The sequence below is a fragment of the Pleurodeles waltl genome, chromosome 1_2 (assembly GCF_031143425.1).
Source record: "Pleurodeles waltl isolate 20211129_DDA chromosome 1_2, aPleWal1.hap1.20221129, whole genome shotgun sequence".
Lineage (NCBI taxonomy): Eukaryota > Metazoa > Chordata > Amphibia > Caudata > Salamandridae > Pleurodeles > Pleurodeles waltl.
In genome coordinates this window covers 479,486,513-479,509,538 of record NC_090437.1, presented here as the reverse complement: position 1 = coordinate 479,509,538, position 23,026 = coordinate 479,486,513, and the positions used below count along the sequence as shown (strand labels likewise).

The window sequence follows — 23,026 nt, the reverse complement described above, 5'->3', positions numbered from 1 at the left end:
TTGGACACTCAAATCACAAGAGTATTTTTCAGAGAAGAGACTTTCATCCAAAGTGACTCAATCTAATAAAAGCACCAAATCAAACTGCACACCAGACATATTTTCTATTAGGGTTATTGGTTTCCTCCATAGTCATGGTACCCTAATGCAAGACTACACATGAGGCCCCTAAGCTAAGAGACTCAATGGAGCTAATATTTAAGTATCTTTAAATAAGACTTGCCTTAGTCTGCAATTCAATAATTATCCAGGTGGTGCCAGTCACAGAATTTATTGAAGGATGTACCCTTCCATTTTGATCTTCTGCCATACAAACTGTGACAGATGCCTCTCTCTGGGGATGAGGTGCTCACAAGGATCATCATCAGGTGCATGGGGCAAGATGGAATGTATTCCAGGGTTCTTCCTCTGGAAGTCAGTACAAATCTGGAAACGGTTCAGAGCAAGAAATTTACAAATAATGACTGTACATCTCCAAGCTTTACAGAATGCAGAGGCAGACTCATTTAGCTTAACTTTCCAGGATAATCACAAGTGGGGTTTTCTTTCCGAAGTTATGCAAGACGTCTTTCACAATTTAGGGTTTCCTCATTTCACACATCTTTGCAGACACACAAAACAAGAAATGCATGGACACTGCCTCCCGGTATCATCAGCCAGGCATGAAGAAGAATGCCCTTTTGATAAACTGTGAATGTTTCTATAAGCTTTTTGCCTAATACCCTGATCCTCTGGGTCTTAACCAGGCTATCCTACAGAGAAGGCAGGATGATCCTCATTGCTTCAGAGTTGATAGCCGTGCTGATGGTGGTTTGCTGACCGTCTAAATCGGTCAGAGCTAACACACATGAGCCTGTCATGGCAAGCCCTCTCCTTCACAAGTTCTGGAGCAATAGCCTAAATCCTAACTTTCCATTATTGAAATTAGGGTTCTGATGGATACTTCTAACTGCAGATTCATCACCTGGTGAACATACCCATAGGTGCCAGACTGGATCTGAAAAACAAAAAAATTGTGCTCATCTGCACCTTTAGGTGGCACCATCGACTTCCCGCCGATGCCATACCACTCTTGACCTGACTAATGATGCTACTTATAAGCACCACCCATGCTCACTGACATCAGTTCCTTTTTTGCCACACCCTCAGACACGGATCGAGAGTTGCACTCCTTCTTTGTTCACAATGTGAAGAGTTGTTTCTTCAAATATTTTCCAGTGCGCAGGAGACTTCACCCCTCCAAAACAACTGGATTCATATCTTGTTTGGACCATTGCAAACAAATGTCTTTGGCAGCCTTGCTTTGTAGGTTCTTCACACGACTCCAAGGCATGTGGTGACAGCACCCAGCTGAGCTGCCCATAATGAGTGTGAGGCACAACTCTTTGTGGTGAACACTGGAAGGCTCTGTGCTAGTCCCGCTTCAGGTCAAAGTCGAAAGTGAGGCCCGCTCTGGCTCTTGGTCCTGAAGTAGTTCCCGAGGCAGATCTTCCTTGTGATCTAAATCTTCCGGTAAGTCGAAGAAAAAACACTAGATGTCCAAGTGGGTCTCTACCCCTTCCTGCCCCTCTTGCTCTCCAGAGAAAGTGAGAGGTTGTCTCCATTCCTCGAGTCTTGCTCCCATTCCACAGAGGAGCTGATTCCATCTCTGGTCCAGTTGCACCCCAGTTCCTAGGATCATCAGTGATATTGCAGCAGGGAGAGGTGTTTGGAGAGGCCGTGCTGCGCATGTTTGGCATGCTTGTTGGCTTTCTTTTATGCACCTTTGGGCCCTTTACTGGGACTGCCAGTAAGGTTACTGCTGACAGATTCACCTTCAGTGCCATCTGGGCCCCTTGAACCAGTTTTGTGTTCTTGTACCAGCTTCAGATTGGATGCGCAATGTTAACACTTGTGTGCTGGAGTTCCCAAGAAGGCACCCTCGCAGAGATGCATTGTATCAGAGTGGAGCTCAGGACTCCTGTATGCCTTCCTGTAACTATCGCACACGCCCCAAGGTCTGAAGAAGCTGAGAAATGACTGGGCCCAAGTCGTTCTGGTTTCTCCGGATTGGGCCAAAAGAGTGTGGTACTTGGACTTTTTGGAGTTGAGTATCCATCCTCTGATCAGACTGCCACTTCAGGAGAACCTCCTGTCAAAACAGCAGGGCAGGCTTCTGCACCTGAGCCTGCGCAACCTGCACCTCCATGTGTGGAGATTGATTGGTACCTGTTAATTCTCTTTGACCTTCCTCCTAATGTAGTTGTCATCTTGGCAGCCAGGTGCCCTTTAACAAAATCTGTGTGTGCTGGATGCTGGGACAGGTTGAGGGTTGGTGCAGTGCCCATCAGTTGGGCCCATTGCAGGTAAAACAGTTGGATGTATTCTGGTTTGATTTATTTTAGGAATTGCTCTGGACACAGTTAAAGGTTATCTGTCGGCCATTTTTGCCTTTCTAGGTTTGCTGGACCCACCGTCCTTATTCAAGTCATCAGTGATTGTGTTTTATACAAGGTTAACAGCATGTAAGTCATTAGTGACGCTTCAGTGGTACTTAAATATGGTTCTCACATTTCTAATGTGTACCCCTTTTTGAACCAATTCACATTTGTACATTGTGCCTATTCACCATTAAAACTTCCTGGGTGCTATAACATCTGCTAGGCAGTTGAGTGAGCTGCAAGCCCTTCAGTCAACCTCCCTATGAGGGGAAATTTACAAGGTGTGGAATCTGCCATTAGATAGAGTAGCCACCAGAAAATGCATTACTGAAGGTAAGTAACTTGTTTGTTTGGAGCCTGTCCTCATTCAAAATGGGCTTCTGAATCTGCTGTGGTGTACTATAGATACTTTGAAATAGGCTAAGCTTCCATAATACAGCATACCTCTTACGCTTTTAAATGGAAGAGGTTCTGCATCTAGTGTATTGAAAACAGCTTTAACCCTATCTGAACATCAGGAAAAAAAGGCGTTTCTCCCTGTCAGAAGACATTGTCCAACTTGGATCTGGTCAGTGAACTGCTCTGCCTCCCAGAGCTCCACCTGTAAGTAGAGCCCTTGTTCCTCTGAACTCCTAAACTTTGTGAAGAGTTCGAGGCCCTCCTCCACCTGCAGGCTTCTGCCTGCGCCTCATCCCTGGTGTCTAGTGGGAGAGCTCTGCTTTCCTACTAGGCTGCCCTCTGCCTCTCTCCTTCTTTTCTCTGCTTTGCTCTCTGTGTGCTGTCTCTTCCGTGTCTGCCCCTTTGTGCTCCTTTTGCCGTTCTCTCTCCACAGTGCTCCTTTTGCCTTTTGCCTTACACTTTCTTTGCTTCCCCCTCACTCCTGTCTCTCTCTCTCTCTCTTGCTCGCCCACCCCTCTCTATCTCCCCTGCCGCTGCTGCCCCTGCGGCCCGCCCCCTCCTCTCTCTCACGCTGCACTCCCACCGCTGCTCCCCCATGGCCCCAGCCCCTTTTTTGTGCCGTTTTCACACCCCTCCCGCCACCCAGCTGTCCTCTCCTCCCCTACTTAATGGCGGCCGCTGCGCGGTATGATGAGCAATATCACTGACCTGGTCAGTGAACTGCTCTGCCTCCCGTAGCTCCACCTGTATGTAGAGCCCTCTTTACTCTGAACTCCTGACCTCTGTTAGGAGTTTGAGGCCCTCCTCCACCTGCAGGCTTCTGCCTTCACCTCATCCCTGGTGTCTATTGGGAGAGTTCTGCTTTCCTACTAGGCTGCCCTCTGCTTCTCTCCTCCTTTTCTCTGCTTCGCTCTTTTTGTGCTCTCTCTTCCGTGTCTGCCCCCTTTGTGCTCCTTTTGCCATTCGCTCTCCACAGTGCTCCTTTTGCCTTACTCTTTCTTCACTTTTCCCTCCCCTCACTCAGCTCTCTCTCTCTCTCTCTCAATCTTGCTCTCCCCCCTCTCACTCTCCCCGCTGCCCGTGCGGCCTCGCCCCCTGCCCCATCCTCTCTCTTGCGCTGCACTCCTGCTGCTGCTGCCCCCGCGGCCCCCCCTCTTTTTTGTGACATTTTCGCTCCCAGCTGTCCTCTCCTTCCCCCTCCCTACTTAATGATGGACCACGCCCAGCACCGGAACCTCTGGTTCTCGCCCCCACCACTGCCGCAACACCCAACTCCGCTATGACACCACCACCCTCCATGCACTCAACACCAGCCGCTCATCCACCTACCATCAAGCCACACCGCAGCTCGCCCACGGACCCTTCTTCTGGAACTGCTCCTTCACCAGCCTCCATGCCAACGTCCCACCCACCAAGGCAGGACGCAACCATCTCAGATGCATCCTACTCAACACACGCTCCGTCACAAGCATGCTGTCGAACTTTGGAATCTACTCGACTCTTCTTTGGCAGTTTGCAGACAAACCTATTTTTGCCATTTGACTGGGCTCACTTGCTTGCGGACAAGGTCGATGTTGTACTCAGAGTGAGTAGAGCTACTCCCCAGTCTCTCTGCCTCCAAGCTCCATCTGGGACTACAGAGAAGTCTAGAAATTTCTGGGGTGTCCTGAGGTTTTGCCTTTAAACAGCATCAGCCCTTCCAGCTGGTCCAGCAGGCCAAGCAGATGTCGCACCAACACAGGGGCAGATACCAAGGTAGGGGTAATTAAGTGGATGCTCTGTCTCCTTGCTATGGAGTTACACACAGGGAAAATAGCAACCTTCACAGATTGTCACGTGACATTCCTGCACCTAGCGCAGCTTGCCATGCATACTTCTGGGACTGTTCACAAACAGAAAAAAAATTATTCTCAGGTTTAGGCATAAATCTTTTTTTGTTAACATGGACGTTTGTCTCCGGAACTAAGGTTTTAGCTTTTTACAAGGACATGCTTACAAGTTCTTACTCTTTTTTTGTATAATTCTTCTGTTCTGATTTCAACCAGTTAAGGTACAACACCAAAAAAACATGGTCACAGGCAAACACGCACATTTTGTTTAAAAACATTGAATGTAATTTCAACATCCTGTATTTGAAACTGATAAAACTTTTTTTTTTTCTTTTTCTTGACAAGGGGAACGTAGAATTCGTGTGCACACGCTTTGTTTGCCTGTTGTGACTTCTCTGTCAGATGTCTATGCAGGGTGTGATATTCAAGCAATTGTCTGCCTTTTAGCAAACATGGGTGAGTACAGAGCACGAATGAGTCAAAATATATGGCTTTCAATATAAGTGTCTTTGGGAAAAGGTAAAGCACAAATGAATTGAATACAGTTATTAACAGCAGTGTTAACTAAGATATGTTTCACACTACACCTGGTACTGTTGTTTTTTTTTTATCTTTCTTAGTTTTCACATCTTTCCCCTCGTGTGAAATGGATCTTGGATGCTTTTTCAAAAAGTTTCAATAGTGCACTTGTGCTTTTTCTTTTTTCTTTTTTTAATCACACTTGGCCAGATCTGCAAACAGCTATATTTCCTCTGTTTAGTTTTATACTGATGCCAGAAGTGTACTGCAGGGACTTTATTCCAAGGGGACATGTTTTGTTGTTGAGCTTTTTTAACCTAGTATTTCACACAAGTCTATTCTTGATATTTGATGCTATTGCAACATATGCTATCACTTTTCTGATGGATTAAAGTTCCTGCACATTCTTCACCTCATGAATTATTCTTCCAGGCTGCAGACCGGAGCAGAAAAGCACTGCCATACAACTCTGTCTCCACAAAGGACAAAACTAGAGTATTTTTAGAACTAACCAAAATGCTGGTGTCTGTTGCTGATTTTCACTACTTCATCATTACGGATCCAAAGCTCTCGTCAGTGTCTCAGCAGTGAAAATCCTCAGAAATTAGACATCAGTGAGGTCAAATGTCTCCTGAAAGTTTCTGGGTGAAAGCCTTGTAGCAGCATCTGCAACATGTCCCTATCATAGCCACATAACATTGATGCATCTTGCCTGGGATCAGAACACCATGGAGCAGCCTATGATTCTTCTGCCACAATGGTTCTGAGTGCATTCAGTCAGCATGAAGCAAAATTGGTTTGTTACGGAATGAACTCTTGAGACGTTTTCTAATGAAAAACACAAAAATTCCATAAAAAGTAGAAATCTTCTTTTTCCTTAAGGAAATGGTTCTGTTCCCAAGACCTTACAGAGTTTCAGAGCTGCTCCCTAGCACTGTGCTCTTTCCTCATCGCCTGATAAGATCCCTGTATTGACAAAGATGAGGCTGACATTTTGTAGGTCCCAGCAGACATCCATGCTGGTTGAGTCCTTTTTGCAGCGATACTGGATCTGTTCAGACCAGCTCCTGTGCCTTCTGGGCCACCTCCAAGTGAGAGTGCATTTGTTTCAGCTAGGTGATAACAGCAACTCCACTGTCTTGCCTCCAAAGGCTCTGGTGCCCAAATGTTGAAGCCTACCACAGCACCGTGCCCCTCTCAGTCGAAATTTCCTTTTGACGATGATGCAAACGGAACCAACTACGGCACCATGTTTGAACTGTTGACATCAGAAAAAAATATTTGTGTAGCAAGAGAGTAAGTGAAGGTGAACTTCAACTATACTCCTTTGGCAAAACATTCAGTTTGTTTGTTTGTTTAAATTAAAAAAAGACACATTATGGCTTCACCTCAGCAATTGCACCATTGCAATTTTACGTTCCACATGTAACACAGTTAAGTATCATGATCGTTTACATGCATTAACCACCTACCCAACATTTCCTGGGGTTAGTTGGGTCTTTTGCATTACACGATGTCCCATGTATTTATACCACGTTCCTGATTGCAACCCCAATTCATGTTCAGTTCCCCAGTACTGCAGCCATTCTTCCAGATCCTGGAGTGCTTATGCTAACCCTCTGGGTGCTTTTTTGGCTTTGTGACATTTCTTTGGTAATTCATCTAATCTCCCTCCCAATATGATCTTCGTTTTTTGAATGTGTCTGGTGTATTTATCAACAACTATTTATAGAAGTACTTTTTGTACCCAAGTTGAACCCCTCCCCCCCCCCCCCCCCCCCCAATTAGTAGTTTTGGCTCCACTGGTGATCCAAGGAGGAAAAGGGGCAACCTATCACTTTTCAATGAAAACTCAACATGTTCAATGACATGTGTGGCTGTAGATATACATGCTCTGTATGCTCCTGCCACCTAGTGTTAGTTTCAGAGTGTTACAAGTTGTTTTTCTTTGAAGAAACATTTTCAAGTTAAGGGATCGAGTGGCTCCTCCTTCTCGGTGATACTGCACATGGACATCAACTCCTTTGTTAGATTGTTTTCACTCCGCCGTCAGATTCGGCCGTGCGTCTCTTTGCTCCGTTCTCCCTTTTGCTCCAGTTCCATCTTTCTTTAAATCAACAGTATTGTCTTTGGTCACACTGGTCTACTATCGCGCTCAGTTTGAGAACCGACCAAATGCCCTTCGGGGTGTCTTCATCCTTTCGGTCCTGCCTTACTGCAGGGCACCAAACTGTCATACCGCGGGCTTCTGCGGCATCTCCCTCTCTGGCTGCGGAGGGGGCCGCTGTCCGTTTTCCGGATCACGGGCCCGCCGCGGCTCTTTTTTCCTGCCGTGCTCGGTTACCTTTACCGCGGCGGGCCGGAGGCTCGGGATTGGGCATTGGTCCTCACTGTGTATAATGCGCAGCGCGGGTGATGTCAAGAGGTGCCCGTGCCCCCCCTCGGTCCTTTCATTTACCTGGTGCCCCATTCTAGGGCCTTCTCCTCTCCTTTCTGGAGAAGCCATAATTTCCCTTTCCCAGCATACCATTTTCCTTCACCTTCCCTGCATGCATCAGTTTCCCTTACTGCAATGGTGTCTTTTTCCTATTTTGATCTATAGCCCCTTTCCCAATCCAAGATGGCAGTCCTACTTCTTCCTGCATGTCACTTCCTGTTAAGGGGTATACAAGGGGATAGATTCTTCTTCTGTTTGCGTTGCAACACTTCTCCTGTGGTGGTCATGCTCTGGCTGGTCTTCTCTTGGACTCCAGATTTTTGCTCCTGTTTTGCCTCTGCCTTCCAGTGATATTCCAGGCATCGAAGTTCTGATTCCTTGTGTCCTCTTTTCTGTTCCAGGGAGTTCCTATCTAGAGGTTTTTTGCCTTCAGGGTTTTTCCTCTGGGACTCCTTCTGGAGGGCACGGACTGTGGTGGTGTACTACTGTCAGCAGCACCGTGGCCACCGGAAGGGGTCACCCCTACCTCGGCCAGAGTAGAACTTGCAAGAACGAGGCTGCACCCATCTGATCTGGGTGGTAAGCCAAAGGTGAATTGTGACAGATTGCAACACCCAAAACTCCAGTCTCGGTCCAGGATCATAGAGGATCCCTCGACATATACGGAACAAACAAGCCAAACCTTGCTCCTGACTATCCAACAACAAGCCCAGGAACTACAACAGTTACGAACCAAAAATGTGGCTTTAAGACAAGCCTTTGACTCTTGGACCCCTGATGTTCCCACCATCTCTGTCACTACACCCCTTTTCTCTGGGGATCCTAACAAGTTGCGCGAATTCCTTGATAGTTTACTTTGCATTTAGACCGTCACAATTTGTGCAAGACAAGACTAAGGTTGGATACCTGATCAGTGCCCTGTCTGGTCCGGCCTTAGCCTGGGCAACTCCTCTGGTAACCTCCAATGATTCCCGTCTGTCTAATTTTCCAGCCTCTTTCGCTGCCTTTAAGTAATTGTTTGAGCGTCCTGGGCTTGCATCTTCAGCAGAAGAAGCCTTGTGCGACATCCAACAAGGAAGTCAGGGCGTCTTACAATATATCACAGTTTAGACAATTGGCAGCCGAAACCTCATGGGTAGAACATACCCTTGTTACCCTTTTTCGAAGAGGTCTTCGGGATGAAATAAAGGACAAATTAGTGCATTCCGCTAGAGTGGAGGACCTCAAGGGTTTGATTGACTTGACTCTCTCCATAGAATATCATCTTAATAGAACGTAGGATGGAGAAGTAAAAGAACCGTATACCATCACATTCAGGAACCTCACGTGCCATTCCTCATCGTTCTGAGGAGACTCGTTTTGAATCTAAAGGAGCTACTGAGGAAGAAGCTATGCAAATTGATACAGCCCCTGGACCATTATCGACTAGTGAGCGTGAAACTAGACGACGGAAAGGACTATGGGGGTTATCACAACTTTGGAGGAGGTGTTAATCTGTACCAAAAGTGACGGGAAAGTGACGGATATACCACCAGCCGTATTACGAGTTCCATAGGATATAATGGACTCGTAATACGGCTGGTGGTATATCCGTCACTTTACCGTCACTTTTGGGACGGATTAACACCTCCTCCAAAGTTGTAATAACTCCCCATATCTTTATTGTGGTGCTTCTGGTCATCTAATCCGTACCTGTCCCATTCGTCCATCAAAACCTCTGGGCGACGCCAACTCCCGTCCTCTGTGAGAAGGGAGAGGACGGGATGTTAAGAGGACGGATGTTCCGAGATATCTTCCATTTGTTCCTCCAGAGAAGAAACAACAGCTCTTTTCCTTTTACCGATCACCTTACAATTAGCTGATGGTCGAGAAGAAAGAGTGTTAGCCTTGTTGGATTGTGGAGCCAGTGGTATCTACTTAGATGAGACATGGGCTCTGGAAAGGAAAATCCCTCGGATACCTAAGGACATACCAGAACAAGTTCATACAGTGTATGGTTCCCTCCTAGCTTCTGGACCTGTCATTAATTCCACTCCTACCTTGTGTTTACATTTCGGAAGACATCACAAATATATCTCTTTCGATCTGATATCTTCACCAAATCACGTAATAATTCTAGGTATTCCATGGCTAACCCGGCACAATCCCTATATAAATTGGGAAACTAGAACCATTTCACTTTCTTCCCAATTCTGTCAACAGCACTGTTATTTATGAGGAACTTATTGGTCCCCGAAGACTGTGTTAGTAACACCACCTAAAGTAGGTTGTTCCATTAACCTCATTCAAGGAGTACCCAGTCATTGTCTGGAATATGCAGATGTGGTTCAGAAACCTGAAAAACCAGTACTACCACCTCATAGGGAAAATGATTGTGCCATTCCTTTGGAACCTGATGCCGTAGTTCCCTTTGGGAGAATGTATTCTCTCATCGTGCCTGAGAAGAAGATCCTCAAAGAATACCTAGAGGAGAACGTACAGAGTGGTCTGACTGCCCTTTCCTCTTCACCCGCAGGGGCTCCCCTCTTTTTCGTACCAAAGAAGACTAAGGATTTACGCCCCTGTATAGACTTTCACGGATTAAATAAGATCACTACTAAAAACCGCTATCCTCTGCCCCTCAGTAAAGATATTTTGGAAGCCGTCAGAGGAGCAAATAAATTCACCAAATTGGATCTTAGGGGAGCCTATCATCTTTTAAGGATAAAAGAGGGTGATGAATGGAAGACCGCCTTCAGAACTCCTTAGGGCCATTATGAGCATAGGGTAATGCCCTTTGGACTAACCAACGCTCCTTCCATATTTCAGAGATTTATGGACGCTATCTTTTCTGACCTTTTACACCAAACTGTGGTTGTCTATTTGGGTGATATTCTAATATTCTCCACTTACCCAGAACATCACACTGAACATGTACTCCAAGTACTAGAAAGGCTTAGGCAACATAGTCTATTCTGCAAACCAGAAAAATTTGAATTTGATCAGACTGAAGTGAAGTACTTGGAGTATCATATCAACCAAATAGGTATTGCTATGGACTCTGACATGGTCCAAGCCATTTTAGATTGGCCATCTCCCTCCTCCATCAAAGAAACCCAGTGTTTTCTAGGATTGGTCAATTTCTATTGTCAATTCATAGCTGAATTCGCCCAACAAACCAGTCAAATCATGCAAACCCTTAAGAAAGAAAGTCTACGGAAAGGCTTCTGTTGGACCAAAGATGTGGAAACCGCATCTGAAGCACTAAAACATGCCTTCGCGCAAGCTCCCATTTCACGGCATCCGGATACCACCAAACAGTTCATTGTAGTCACAGATGCCTCGGAAAAAGCAATAGGAGCCGCATTACTTCAAAGACAAAGTGATGATGGGTTAGAACACCCCGTTTTTTAATCTTTCCCACATACTGTCCGACTCTGAACGCAACTACTCTGTTTTAGAACGAGAACTGCTCACCTTGAAGACAGCCTGTACGGAATGGAGACAATTTCTTATGGGATCTAAAGAACCCTTTGAGGCGAGAACAGATCACCGGAATTTACAGTGTTTACGAAACTTCCAATGCCAAAATAGTCGTCAGGCCTGATGGGCTTTCTTTTTCAGCCAATACAACTTCTACATAACTTACATCCCTGGTTCTCAAAATATTTTGGCAGATGCCCTGTCACAACGCTATCCTGAATGTAGTGATTCTACTACGCAAAACTTAACTGAACCTGATAGGATCCTCAGATTAGTACAATCCTCTCTTGATAAGGTCAAGTCTGAATATTCAAACCTTGATAAAACTGAAATGGATAATTTACGTCCACATTTACGTAAAGATAAGGAATACTATTATCACAAGAAAGCATTGTTCCTACCTACTAAAATAGTCCAAACAGATTCCCCAATCGTTGGTCATCGTGGCATTAAAGCCACCCAAGACCTACTTCATTGCTCTTTTTGGTGGCCCTCACTTAAGTCAGACACTGAAAGCTATGTGACTTCTTGTCCCATCTGTGCTCAAGCAAAGACACCTCGTAATAGACCAGTCGGATTGCTTCGTTCTTTACCTGTTCCACCGGCTCCGTGGCATACTGTATCCACTGACTTCATGTGTTCTCTGCCTCCTTCAGCTGGGAATCGAGTAGTAATGGTGACAATTGACTCATTCACTAAATTGGCATATTTCACTGCATTAAAGAAATTACCCACTCCAAAAGAATTAAGCCAAATCTTTATTCAGGATATCTTTCAGCTTCATGGCCGCCCTCAAGTCATCGTCTCGGACTGTGGCTCCCAATACATTTCATGCTTTTGGAAACAATTCTGTAAAACTATCAATATAAACGTGCTCTGTCATCTGGTTTCCATCCCCAAACAAATGGACAAACAGAACGCCTAAACCAAGGTCTTGAACAATATTTGTGTAGTTTCTGCTATGCTGCACAAAGTAATTGGTCTATGTACTTACCACTCGTCTAATTTTCGTATAACAATGCAGTGCACAGTGCCTCAAAGGTCTCTCCATTTTATTGCTCTTATGGGTTTCATACTAAGGCCTTTCCTGTTACACTCAGAGAATCATCTACACTCCCTGCCATCACAACATTTGTTCGGCGACTACGCGGTATCCAACGTATTATACATTCTAATCTACAAGCCACTAAAATACACATGAAAAGGATGGCTGATAAAAGACGTTGTGATCAAATCAATGATAAAGTCTGGCTGTCTTCTAAATTCTTACCTCTCCGGTTGTCCCAAAACAAGTTTAAACCCCGGTATTATGGACCATTTCTGATCCTTCAAAGATCAATCCCGTTTCAGTTTGTCTTTCTTTGCACCCGAACTTGGAAGATACATCCTGTGTTTCATGTGTCTCAGCTAAAGCCCTATGTACCTGATCCTTTTCGCAGACAATTCTCCTGTCCTCCTCCTCAATTGGTCGATGATGTGCCCAAATATGAGGTCCAGGAGATCTGTGACTCTCGGTTCTTCCGTGGACGTCTCCAGTTTCTCATCCTTTGGAAAGGCTATCCTATGAGTGAATGCTCTCCTGGGACGACAGCTCTTCGGTTCATGCCCCTCTTTTGGTCTGACGCTTTTTCCTTCTTTTCCCACACAAACCTGGGGCCTTGGCAGGGGGGGGTGGAGGTGGGGGGTGGAACCTACTGTAATGACGCGGGCTTCCACAGCATTTCCTGCTCGGGCCGCGGACCGTTTTCCGGATCGCGAGGCTCGCCGTGGCCCTTTTTTTCAGCCACGCTTTATTTCCTTTACCGCAGTAGGGCCCAGGATTGGGTGTTGGTCCTCGCCGCATATAATGTGTGGTGCAGGTGTTGTCGCGGGGTGCCCGCGACCCCCCCGTCACTTACCTTGTGCCTCATTCTAGGTCCTTCTCCTCTTCTTTCTTCTTTCTGGAGAAGCCATGATTTTCCTTTCCCAGCATACCATTTTCCTTTACCTTCCCTGCATGCATCAGTTTCCCTTACTACAATGGTGTCTTTTTTCCTTTTTTGTTCTATAGCCCCTTTCCCAATCCAAGATGGCAGTCCTACTTCTTCCTGCATGTCACTTCCTGTTAAGGGCTATATAAGGGGATAGATTCTTCTCTTTGCGTTGCAACACTTCTCCTGTGGTGGTCACGCTCTGGCTGGTCTTCTCTTGGACTCCAGTTTTTGCTCCTGTTTTTCCTCTGCCTTCCAGTGATATTCCAGGCATCGAAGTTCTGATTCCTTGTGTCCTCTTTTCTGTTCCAGGGAGTTCCTGTCTAGAGGTTTTTTGCCTTTGGGGTTTTTCCTCTGGGGCTCCTTCTGGAGGGCACGGACTGTGGTGGTGTACTACTGTCAGCAGCACCGTGGCTACCGGAAGGGGTCACCCCTACCTCGGCCAGAGTAGAACTTATAAGAACCGAGGCCGCACCCATCTGATCTGGGCGGTAAGCCACAGGTAAATCGTGACACGTACAGCATGCTCCACTGATGGAAAAAACACAGTTTCAATTTTGCCTTTGGTGCCACTCCAAATTCCCACACACCGACCAACATCTGGTGGAACCTGTGCATCTCCCCCAAACATCAAGAAGCCACCTGTGACGCCTGCAGATTCTTCCGGTCGAAAAAGGCGCTTCTGGACTGGAGGGCTCGATGTCTAGAGATGGCGCACAAAAGTCTGGAAGACGCTCTAGAGATCTTTGCGAAGGAACACTCCCAGGAGGAGCTTGAACAGAAGGAGCCCTTCTCCATCCAGGACTCTGACCTCCAGTCAGACATCAAAAGTCAAGATGTCACTCCTGCGCAACCTATGAGTACCGTTGCCCCTCCTGCCCCCTCTAAGTCTTCCAAAAGACCCTTTACCGAGGGCTGCCACTGTCTTCTGGCCATTGCTGGCTCTGAAAAACTGGCTTGGATGCCCCACCTTCCAAGTTGGCACCGAAAATCACCAAGAATAAGTCTTCGGCGTCATCGTTGACATCTTCGTTCCGTGACAGTGGTCCCATTCCACCTCGAACCTTGGCACTGACCTCTTTGGCACTGAGTGGAACAACCACCACCTTAGGTTCGGTACCAATGAAAGGGCACTGATCTAAAGCTTTGGTGCCAAAAACAAAGGATTCAACTTCTTCTGGACAGAAGTAGTATAGTCAATCTTGGGCCACTTCATCTCCAGTTTAACCTATTTTGGAGATTATGGACGCTCGTCAGAGCCGCCTCACATTATAGAGGGTACAGGATGCATCATTGCATTCCCCTCCTGTTACCTCTTAGAGAAAATGATCTTTTCAGGAGGCTCTGGACACATCACCACCTCCAAGGAAGATTGAGGAAATGGCTATGTCCATTTGCAAGCCTTTTCCTCCACTACCTCTACTACCTACCTCTCCGCCACCCTCATCCCCTCCTCATTCACTCACCCCTCCTACTGCAGCAGACGTAACACCACAGGGTTCCCCCTTATTCACTTGGGGAGACTTAGATGTCACATACCAGGACCCAGCTCCCTGGGTTACATATGACCCTGATCCCATGATCTCTTTGGATCCAGATCTATATCCTGCACGACCTTCACAACCAGAGGATACTACATCCAACCAACAGGTGACTTCTAGAGCAGCTGCCTTCCACAACGTCGACCTTCACAAGCACCCCATTGAACAATACTTTCTTTTTGACACCCTAACATCAACACATAGGGATCTTCAGTTCCTCCCCATGCGCTCTGGCATACTTTGTCATGCGGACAACATATTTAAGATAAATAAAATACAAGGCTGCACCCTCAGATCATATATATATATATGTTCGATGGCATGTGTAGCTGCAGATACACATGCTTTGCACATCCCGCCATCTAGTGTTGGGCTCAGAGTGTTACAAGTTGTTTTTCTTCGAAGAAGTCTTTTGAGTCACGAGATCGAGGGACTGCTCCCCTTTCGGCTCCATTGCGCATGGGCGTCGACTCCATCTTAGATTGTTTTTTTTCTGCCATCGGGTTCGGACGTGTTCCTTTTCGCTCCGTGTTTCGGTTCGGAAAGTTAGTTAGAATCTCGGAAAATTTGACGGTATTGTTTGCGTTCGGTATCGGGTTAGTTACTACAGATCAACACCGACTTTTGAAGAGCTAAGGTGGCCCTTTGGGTATTTTTTCGATTCCCCCATCGGGGCCGGGTCGGCCCAGCCACGTGTCTCTTCAAGGCTGACGGAACGGACCCCATTCCGCTTCTGTCCAAAATGTCACAACAAGTATCCGTATACAAATCAGCACCTGGTCTGTAACTTGTGTTTGTCTCCAGAACACAAAGAAGATACTTGTGAAGCCTGTCGAGCGTTTCGGTCGAGGAAGACATTAAGAGACTGAACACCGAGAAGACTGCAAATGGGGTCGGCGCCGACAGGACAAAGGCATTTGGAGGAGGAAGAGGAAAGCTTCTCCATCCAGGAGTCGGACGAGCTCGATCCCGAAGAAACGCCGAAAACCGTGAGTAAGATGTTGAAACATAAAACTCACGAGAAGACCACAAAAGCCCAGGGGATGCCACCGCCAACAGGCCATGGCTAAACCCGTAAAATAGGTGACCGATCACCGGCACCGAAAAAGGGCACGCTTGTGTCGAAGTCATCCGACTCCGGTCGAGATACCGGCACACAGCAATCTCGAGCCCGAGACAGCGGCTCCGAGCAAGTTCGGCACCGAGACAGCGCACCGAAATGGGTCGGCACCGAGAGATCATGATGCCAAAAATAAAGTGTCGTTGGAGCCGAAAAAGGCTACCGAAAAGGTTTCCATTCCGAAACATCCAGCCTCGGAACCGAAATCAGGTTCCTACACAGAGGAACAGGGATTGTCCTCCCAAATGCAAGGACATAAGTTCAGACAAGAACTAGAATCAATGGAGCCAGACTACACTCAAAGGAGGCTCCACATTCAAAAGGACACAGGGAAGAAAAGCACTCTTCCCCCAATTAAAATGAAAAGAAGACTTGCCTTTCAAGATAAGGACAAGCAGCCACAGGCAAAGGTGGCAAGACAGACAACTCCGCCACCATCACCACCACCATCATTGAACACATCACCGGTAGTCACTCCACCACTGATGCAATCCCCAACGCATATTGCAATGAGTCAGGACGATCCCGACGCATGGGAACTTTATGATGCGCCAGTATCGGATAACAGCCCAGACTGTTACCCAGCAAGACCGTCCCCACCTGAGGACAGTACATCTTACACGCAGGTGGTCTTAAGGGCAGCAGCTTTTCATAATGTCACCTTGCATGCAGAACCTATTGAGGATGACTTTTTGTTTAATACACTATCCTCCACTCATAGCCAATACCAGAGCTTACCTATGCTACCTGGAATGCTAAAACACTCCAAACAGGTGTTTCAGGAGCCTGTGAAGGGCAGGGCCATAACTCCAAGGGTGGAGAAAAAGTACAAGCCACCGCCTACAGACCCTGTGTATATCACGCAGCAATTAACACCAGACTCTGTGGTAGTAGGGGCAGCTCGCAAGAGAGCAAACTCTCACACCTCGGGAGACGCACCACCTCCAGACAAGGAGAGTCGCAAATTTGACGCTGCAGGGAAAAGGGTTGCAGCACAAGCGGCAAACCAATGGCGTATTGCCAACTCACAAGCACTTCTGGCAAGATATGATAGGGCTCATTGGGACGAAATGCAGCATTTCATAGAACACTTACCCAAAGAGTTCCAAAAAAGGGCACAAGTGGAGGAAGGACAAAGTATCTCAAATAATCAGATACGGTCAGCAATGGATGCAGCAGATACAGCTGCAAGTACAGTAAATACTGCTGTAACAATAAGGAGACACGCATGGTTGCGTACATCAGGATTCAAGCCGGAAATACAACAAGCCGTGCTGAATATGCCTTTTAATGGATAGCAGTTGTTTGGGCCGGAGGTGGACACTGCTATAGAAAAGCTTAAAAAAGACACTGATACGGCCAAAGCCATCGGCGCACTCTACTCCCCACAGAGCAGAGGCACATTTCGCAAAACACAGTTTAGAGGGGGGTTTCGAGGAAAAGCTACAGAACCCACAACCTCACAAACAAGGCCCACTTATCAAAGTCAATATCAGCGGGGAAGTTTTCGGGGACAATATAGAGGGGGACAATTCCAAAAGAATAGAGGGAAGTTCCGAAGCCTCAAAGCTCCTCAAAACAAACAATGACTTCAAAGTCACAAATTCCCAACACAACACCTGTGGGGGGGAGACTTAGCAATTTTTACAAACATTGGCAGGAGATAACAACAGACACTTGGGTGCTGGCAATTATCCAGCATGGTTATTGCATAGAATTTCTCAAATTCCCTCCAAATGTCCCACCGAAAACACACAATATGTCAGAACAACACATGGATCTTCTAGAACTAGAGGTCCAAGCGTTGTTACAAAAAAATGCAATAGAACTGGTACCAATTCATCAGAGAGGAACAGGAGTTTACTCGCTGTACTTTCTCATACCCAAAAAGGACAAAACTCTAAGACCTATATTAGATCTCAGAACATTAAATACCTACATCAAATCAGATCACTTTCACATGGTGACATTACAGGACGTAATCCCATTGCTCAAACAACAAGACTACATGACAACACTAGACCTAAAGGATGCATACTTCCATATACTGATACATCCTTCACACAGAAAGTACTTAAGGTTTGTATTCCAAGGGGTACATTACCAATTCAAGGTTTTGCCATTCGGGATAACAACTGCGCCAAGAGTTTTTACAAAATGCCTGGCAGTAGTGGCTGCACATATCAGGAGGCAGCAAATACATGTGTTCCCGTACCTAGACGATTGGTTAATCAAAACCAACACACAAGAACGGTGTTCACAACACACAAAGTACGTCATAGAAACCCTCCACAAACTAGGTTTCTCACTCAACTACACAAAGTCACACCTTCAGCCGTGTCAAACACAGCAATACTTAGGGGCGACAATCAACACAACAAAAGGGATTGCCACTCCAAGTCCACAAAGGGTACAGGCATTTCACAATGTAATAAAGGCCATGTATCCAAAAAAAAAGATACAAGTCAAGATGGTGATGAAACTACTAGGCATGATGTCCTCATGCATAGCCATTGTCCCAAACGCAAGGTTGCACATGCGGGCCTTACAACAGTGCCTAGCATCATAATGGTTACAGGCACAGGGTCAACTTCTAGATCTAATGTTGATAGACCGCCAAACATACACCTCGCTTCAATGGTGGAACAATATAAATTCAAACCAAGGGCGGCCTTTCCAAGACCCAGTGCCTCAATACATAATAACAACAGATGCCTCCATGATAGGGCGGGGAGCACACCTCAATCAACACAGCATCCAAGGACAATGGGACACTCAGCAGAGACAGTTTCACATAAATCACTTAGACCTACTGGCAGTATTTCTAGCGTTGAAGGCATTTCAACCCATAATAAGCCACAAACACATTCTTGTCAAAACAGACAACATGACAACGATGTATTATCTGAACAAACAGGGAGGAACACACTCGACACAGTTGTGTCTCCTGGCACAGAGAATATGGCATTGGGCGATTCACAACCACATTCGCCTAATAGCACAGTTTATTCCAGGGATTCAGAATCAGTTAGCAGACAATCTCTCTCGGGATCACCAACAGATCCACGAATGGGAGATTCACCCCCAAATACTAAACACTTACTTCCAAAGATGGGGAACACCACAAATAGACCTATTTGCAACAAAACAAAACGCAAAATGCCAAAACTTCGCATCCAGGTACCCACAAGATCAATCTCAGGGCAATGCGTTATGGATGAGCTGGTCAGGGATATTTGCATACGCTTTTCCCCCTCTCCCACTCCTTCCATATCTAGTAAACAAATTGAGTAAAAACAAACTCAAACTCATACTAATAGCACCAACCTGGGCAAGACAACCTTGGTACACAACACTACTAGACCTCTCAGTAGTGCCTCATATCAAGCTTCCAAACAGACCAGATCTGTTAACTCAACACAAACAACAGATCAGGCATCCAAATCCAGCATCACAGAATCTAGCAATTTGGCTCCTGAAGTCTTAGAATTCGGACATCTAGACCTTACACAGGAATGTATGGAGGTCATAAAACAAGCAAGGAAACCAACCACAAGACATTGCTATGCAAATAAGTGGAAAAGATTTGTTTATTATTGCCATAATAATCAAATTCAGCCATTACACGCATCTGCTAAAGACATCGTAAGCTACTTACTGCATTTACAAAAGTCAAAACTAGCTTTTTCATCCATTAAAATACATCTTACCGCAATTTCAGCTTATCTGCAAATTACGCACTCAACTTCATTATTTAGGATCCCAGTCACAAAAGCATTTATGGAGGGCCTAAAGAGAATTATTTCACCAAGAACGCCACCAGTTCCTTCGTGGAACCTTAACATTGTCTTAACACAACTCATGGGTCCACCTTTTGAACCCATGCACTCATGTGAGATACAATATTTAACATGGAAAGTAGCGTTTCTCAATGCCATGACATCTCTAAGAAGAGTAAGTGAAATACAGGCATTTACCATACAAGAACCCTTTAGTTCGATGGCATCTGTCGCTGTAGATACACATGGTATGCATGAGCTCGCCATCTGGTGTTGGGTCGGAGTGTTACAAGTTGTTTTTCTTCGAAGAAGTGTTTTCGAGTCACGGGACCGAGTGACTCCACCTTCTGTGCTCATTGCGCATGGGCGTCGACTCCATCTTCGATTGTTTTCTTTCCGCCATCGGGTTCGGACGTGTTCCTGTCGCTCCGAGTTTCGGAACGGAAAGATAGCTGAAGACGGAAGATTTTCGACGGTATCGTTGCGATCCGGTTAGAGATAGACACATACAACGACGCGTTGAACATCGAAGCGCTTCGGTGCCCTTCGGGGTAGATTTCGGCACCCCGTCGGGGCCTAGTCGGCCCGACCGCGTGGAGGACAACGCCGATGGAACGGACCCCGTTTCGATTCTGCCCCGAATGCCACAACAAATATCCTTATACGGACCTACACTCGGTCTGTAATCTGTGCCTGTCACCCGAGCACAGCGAAGAATCCTGTGAGGCCTGTCGGGCGTTCCGGTCCCGAAAAACTCTGCGCGACCGTCGAGCGAGAAGACTCCAGATGGCGTCCACGCCAAAAGAGCGTCGACAGTTCGAGACAGAAGAGGAACAGGAGGAATCCTTTTCCATCCAGGATTCAGACTCCGACGAGCTACACTCTACAAGAACTGTGAGTAAGACGTCGAGATCAAACCTTAAAAAAGGAAAGAAGGCCCAGGGGACGCCACTGCCAACCGGCCATGGCTCCACCCAAATTCTCGGTGACCAACAATCGGCACCGAAAAAGGCCCATTTAGTGTCGAGATCGTCCGACTCCGGTCGAGACACCGGCACGCAGCCTCCTCGAGACCGAGAGAGTGCTAAACAGAAGCATCGACACCGAGAGTTCGGTGTCGACACGGATCGACGCCGAGACAGTGGCGCCGAAGACCATAGAGGCCAAGAATTTTCGGCACAGAAAAAAAGGAAGGTTACCTCGGAGCCGAAAAAACAATCGACAGGGGTTTCGGAGCCGAAAAAAGCGACATCAGACCCTGTTTCTGGCTCCTACACTGAAGAGCATTCTATGTCTTCTCAAATGAAGAAACATAGATTTGAACAAGAACTGCAATCCACTGACGTGGATCACACGCAAAAGCGTATCTTTATTCAGCAGGGGACTGGGAAGATCAGTACCCTTCCACCTGTCAAACGAAAGAGAACGCTTCAGTTTACTCCTCAGCAACAAACAGCACAAAAGGTAACACCTCCTCCCTCGCCTCCACCTGTAACTCCGGCTTCGCCAACTTATACCCCGTCACATTCGCCAGCTCACACCGCCATGAGCCACGATGACCAAGATCAGGATCCGTGGGACTTGTACGACGCACCAGTGTCTGATAACAGCCCAGACACATACCCAACTAGGCCATCACCACCGGAAGACAGCACAGCCTACTCACAAGTGGTGGCTAGAGCAGCACTATTCCATAATGTGGAACTACACTCGGAACAAGTAGAGGATGATTTTTTATTTAACACCCTCTCTTCAACCCACAGCTCCTACCAAAGCCTGCCGATGCTCCCAGGCATGCTACGCCATGCAAAGGACATTTTCAAGGAGCCAGTAAAAAGTAGGGCAGTGACGCCTAGGGTGGACAAGAAGTATAAGGCGCCTCCTACGGACCCTGTATTCATCACCTCTCAGCTGCCACCAGACTCTGTGGTGGTAGGGGCTGCCAGAAAAAGGGCAAACTCACACACTTCTGGGGATGCACCTCCCCCAGATAAAGAAAGTAGGAAGTTCGATGCAGCCGGGAAGAGGGTTGCTGTCCAAGCAGCAAACCAGTGGCGCATCGCAAATTCACAAGCGCTGTTAGCGCGATACGACAGAGCCCACTGGGATGAGATGCAGCATCTCATTGAACATCTCCCAAAAGATCTGCAAAAGAGAGCAAAACAGGTTGTTGAGGAGGGTCAAAACATTTCCAACAATCAAATACGCTCCTCCATGGATGCAGCAGACACGGCCGCAAGAACCATTAATACGTCGGTTACCATCCGTAGGCACGCATGGCTCAGAACGTCTGGATTCAAGCCAGAAATTCAGCAGGCAGTGCTTAACATGCCAGTAAACGAAAAACTTCTGTTCGGACCGGAGGTCGACACAGCCATAGAAAAGCTCAAGAAGGACACTGACACTGCCAAGGCCATGGGCGCACTCTATTCCCCGCAGGGCAGAGGATCTTATAACACCTTCCGCAAAACACCTTTTAGAGGAGGGTTTCGGGGTCAGGCCACACAAGCTAGCACCTCACAGTCCGCACCGCCCACCTACCAGGGACAGTACAGGGGAGGTTTTCGGGGCCAGTATAGAGGGGGGCAATTCCCTAGGAATAGGGGAAGATTTCAAAGCCCCAAAACCACTACCAACAAGCAGTGACTCACATGTCACACACCCCTCCCACACAACACCAGTGGGCGGGAGGATACGTCAATATTACGAAGCATGGGACAAAATAACTACAGACACATGGGTCTTAGCAATTATCCAGCATGGTTATTGCATAGAATTCCTGCAATTCCCTCCAGACATACCACCAAAATCACAAAATTTAACAAAATACCATTCACAGCTTCTAGAGATAGAAGTTCAAGCACTACTGCAAAAAAATGCAATAGAATTAGTACCAAGCACACAAATAAACACAGGAGTTTATTCACTGTACTTCTTGATACCAAAAAAGGACGAAACACTGAGACCAATTCTAGACCTCAGAGTAGTAAACACATTCATCAAATCAGACCACTTTCACATGGTCACACTACAAGAAGTGTTACCATTGCTCAAAAAACACAACTACATGACAACCCTAGACCTCAAGGATGCATATTTCCATATACCAATACATCAATCACACAGGAAATATCTAAGGTTTGTATTCAAAGGAATACATTACCAATTCAAAGTATTGCCTTTTGGTTTAACAACCGCTCCAAGAGTATTCACAAAATGCCTAGCAGTAGTCGCTGCACACATCAGAAGGCAGCAAATACATGTGTTCCCGTATCTAGACGACTGGCTAATCAAAACCAGTTCGCTCACACAATGCTCAAACCACACAAATCAAGTCATACAAACCCTCTACAAACTAGGGTTCACCGTCAACTTTGCAAAATCAAACATTCTGCCAAGCAAAGTACAGCAATATCTAGGAGCCATAATAGACACGACAAAAGGAGTAGCAACGCCAACTCCACAAAGGATCCACAATTTCAACAGGGTCATTCAACACATGTCTCCAAACCAAACAATACAAGCAAGAACAATACTACAGCTCCTAGGC

General features: G+C 46.5%; 1 protein-coding gene across 4 annotated transcripts in view; it reads left to right on the top strand.

Annotated features, from left to right (window-relative positions):
• SEC24B (SEC24 homolog B, COPII coat complex component) overlaps positions 1–23,026 on the top strand; it is a 667,989-nt gene that overhangs the window by 454,680 nt on the left and 190,283 nt on the right. For all 4 annotated transcript variants that reach the window (XM_069241169.1, XM_069241160.1, XM_069241150.1 and 1 more), the window contains exon 18: positions 4,994–5,104. In XM_069241169.1, the coding sequence (XP_069097270.1) occupies positions 4,994–5,104 (111 nt within the window). The remainder of the gene's footprint in view (positions 1–4,993; positions 5,105–23,026) is intronic.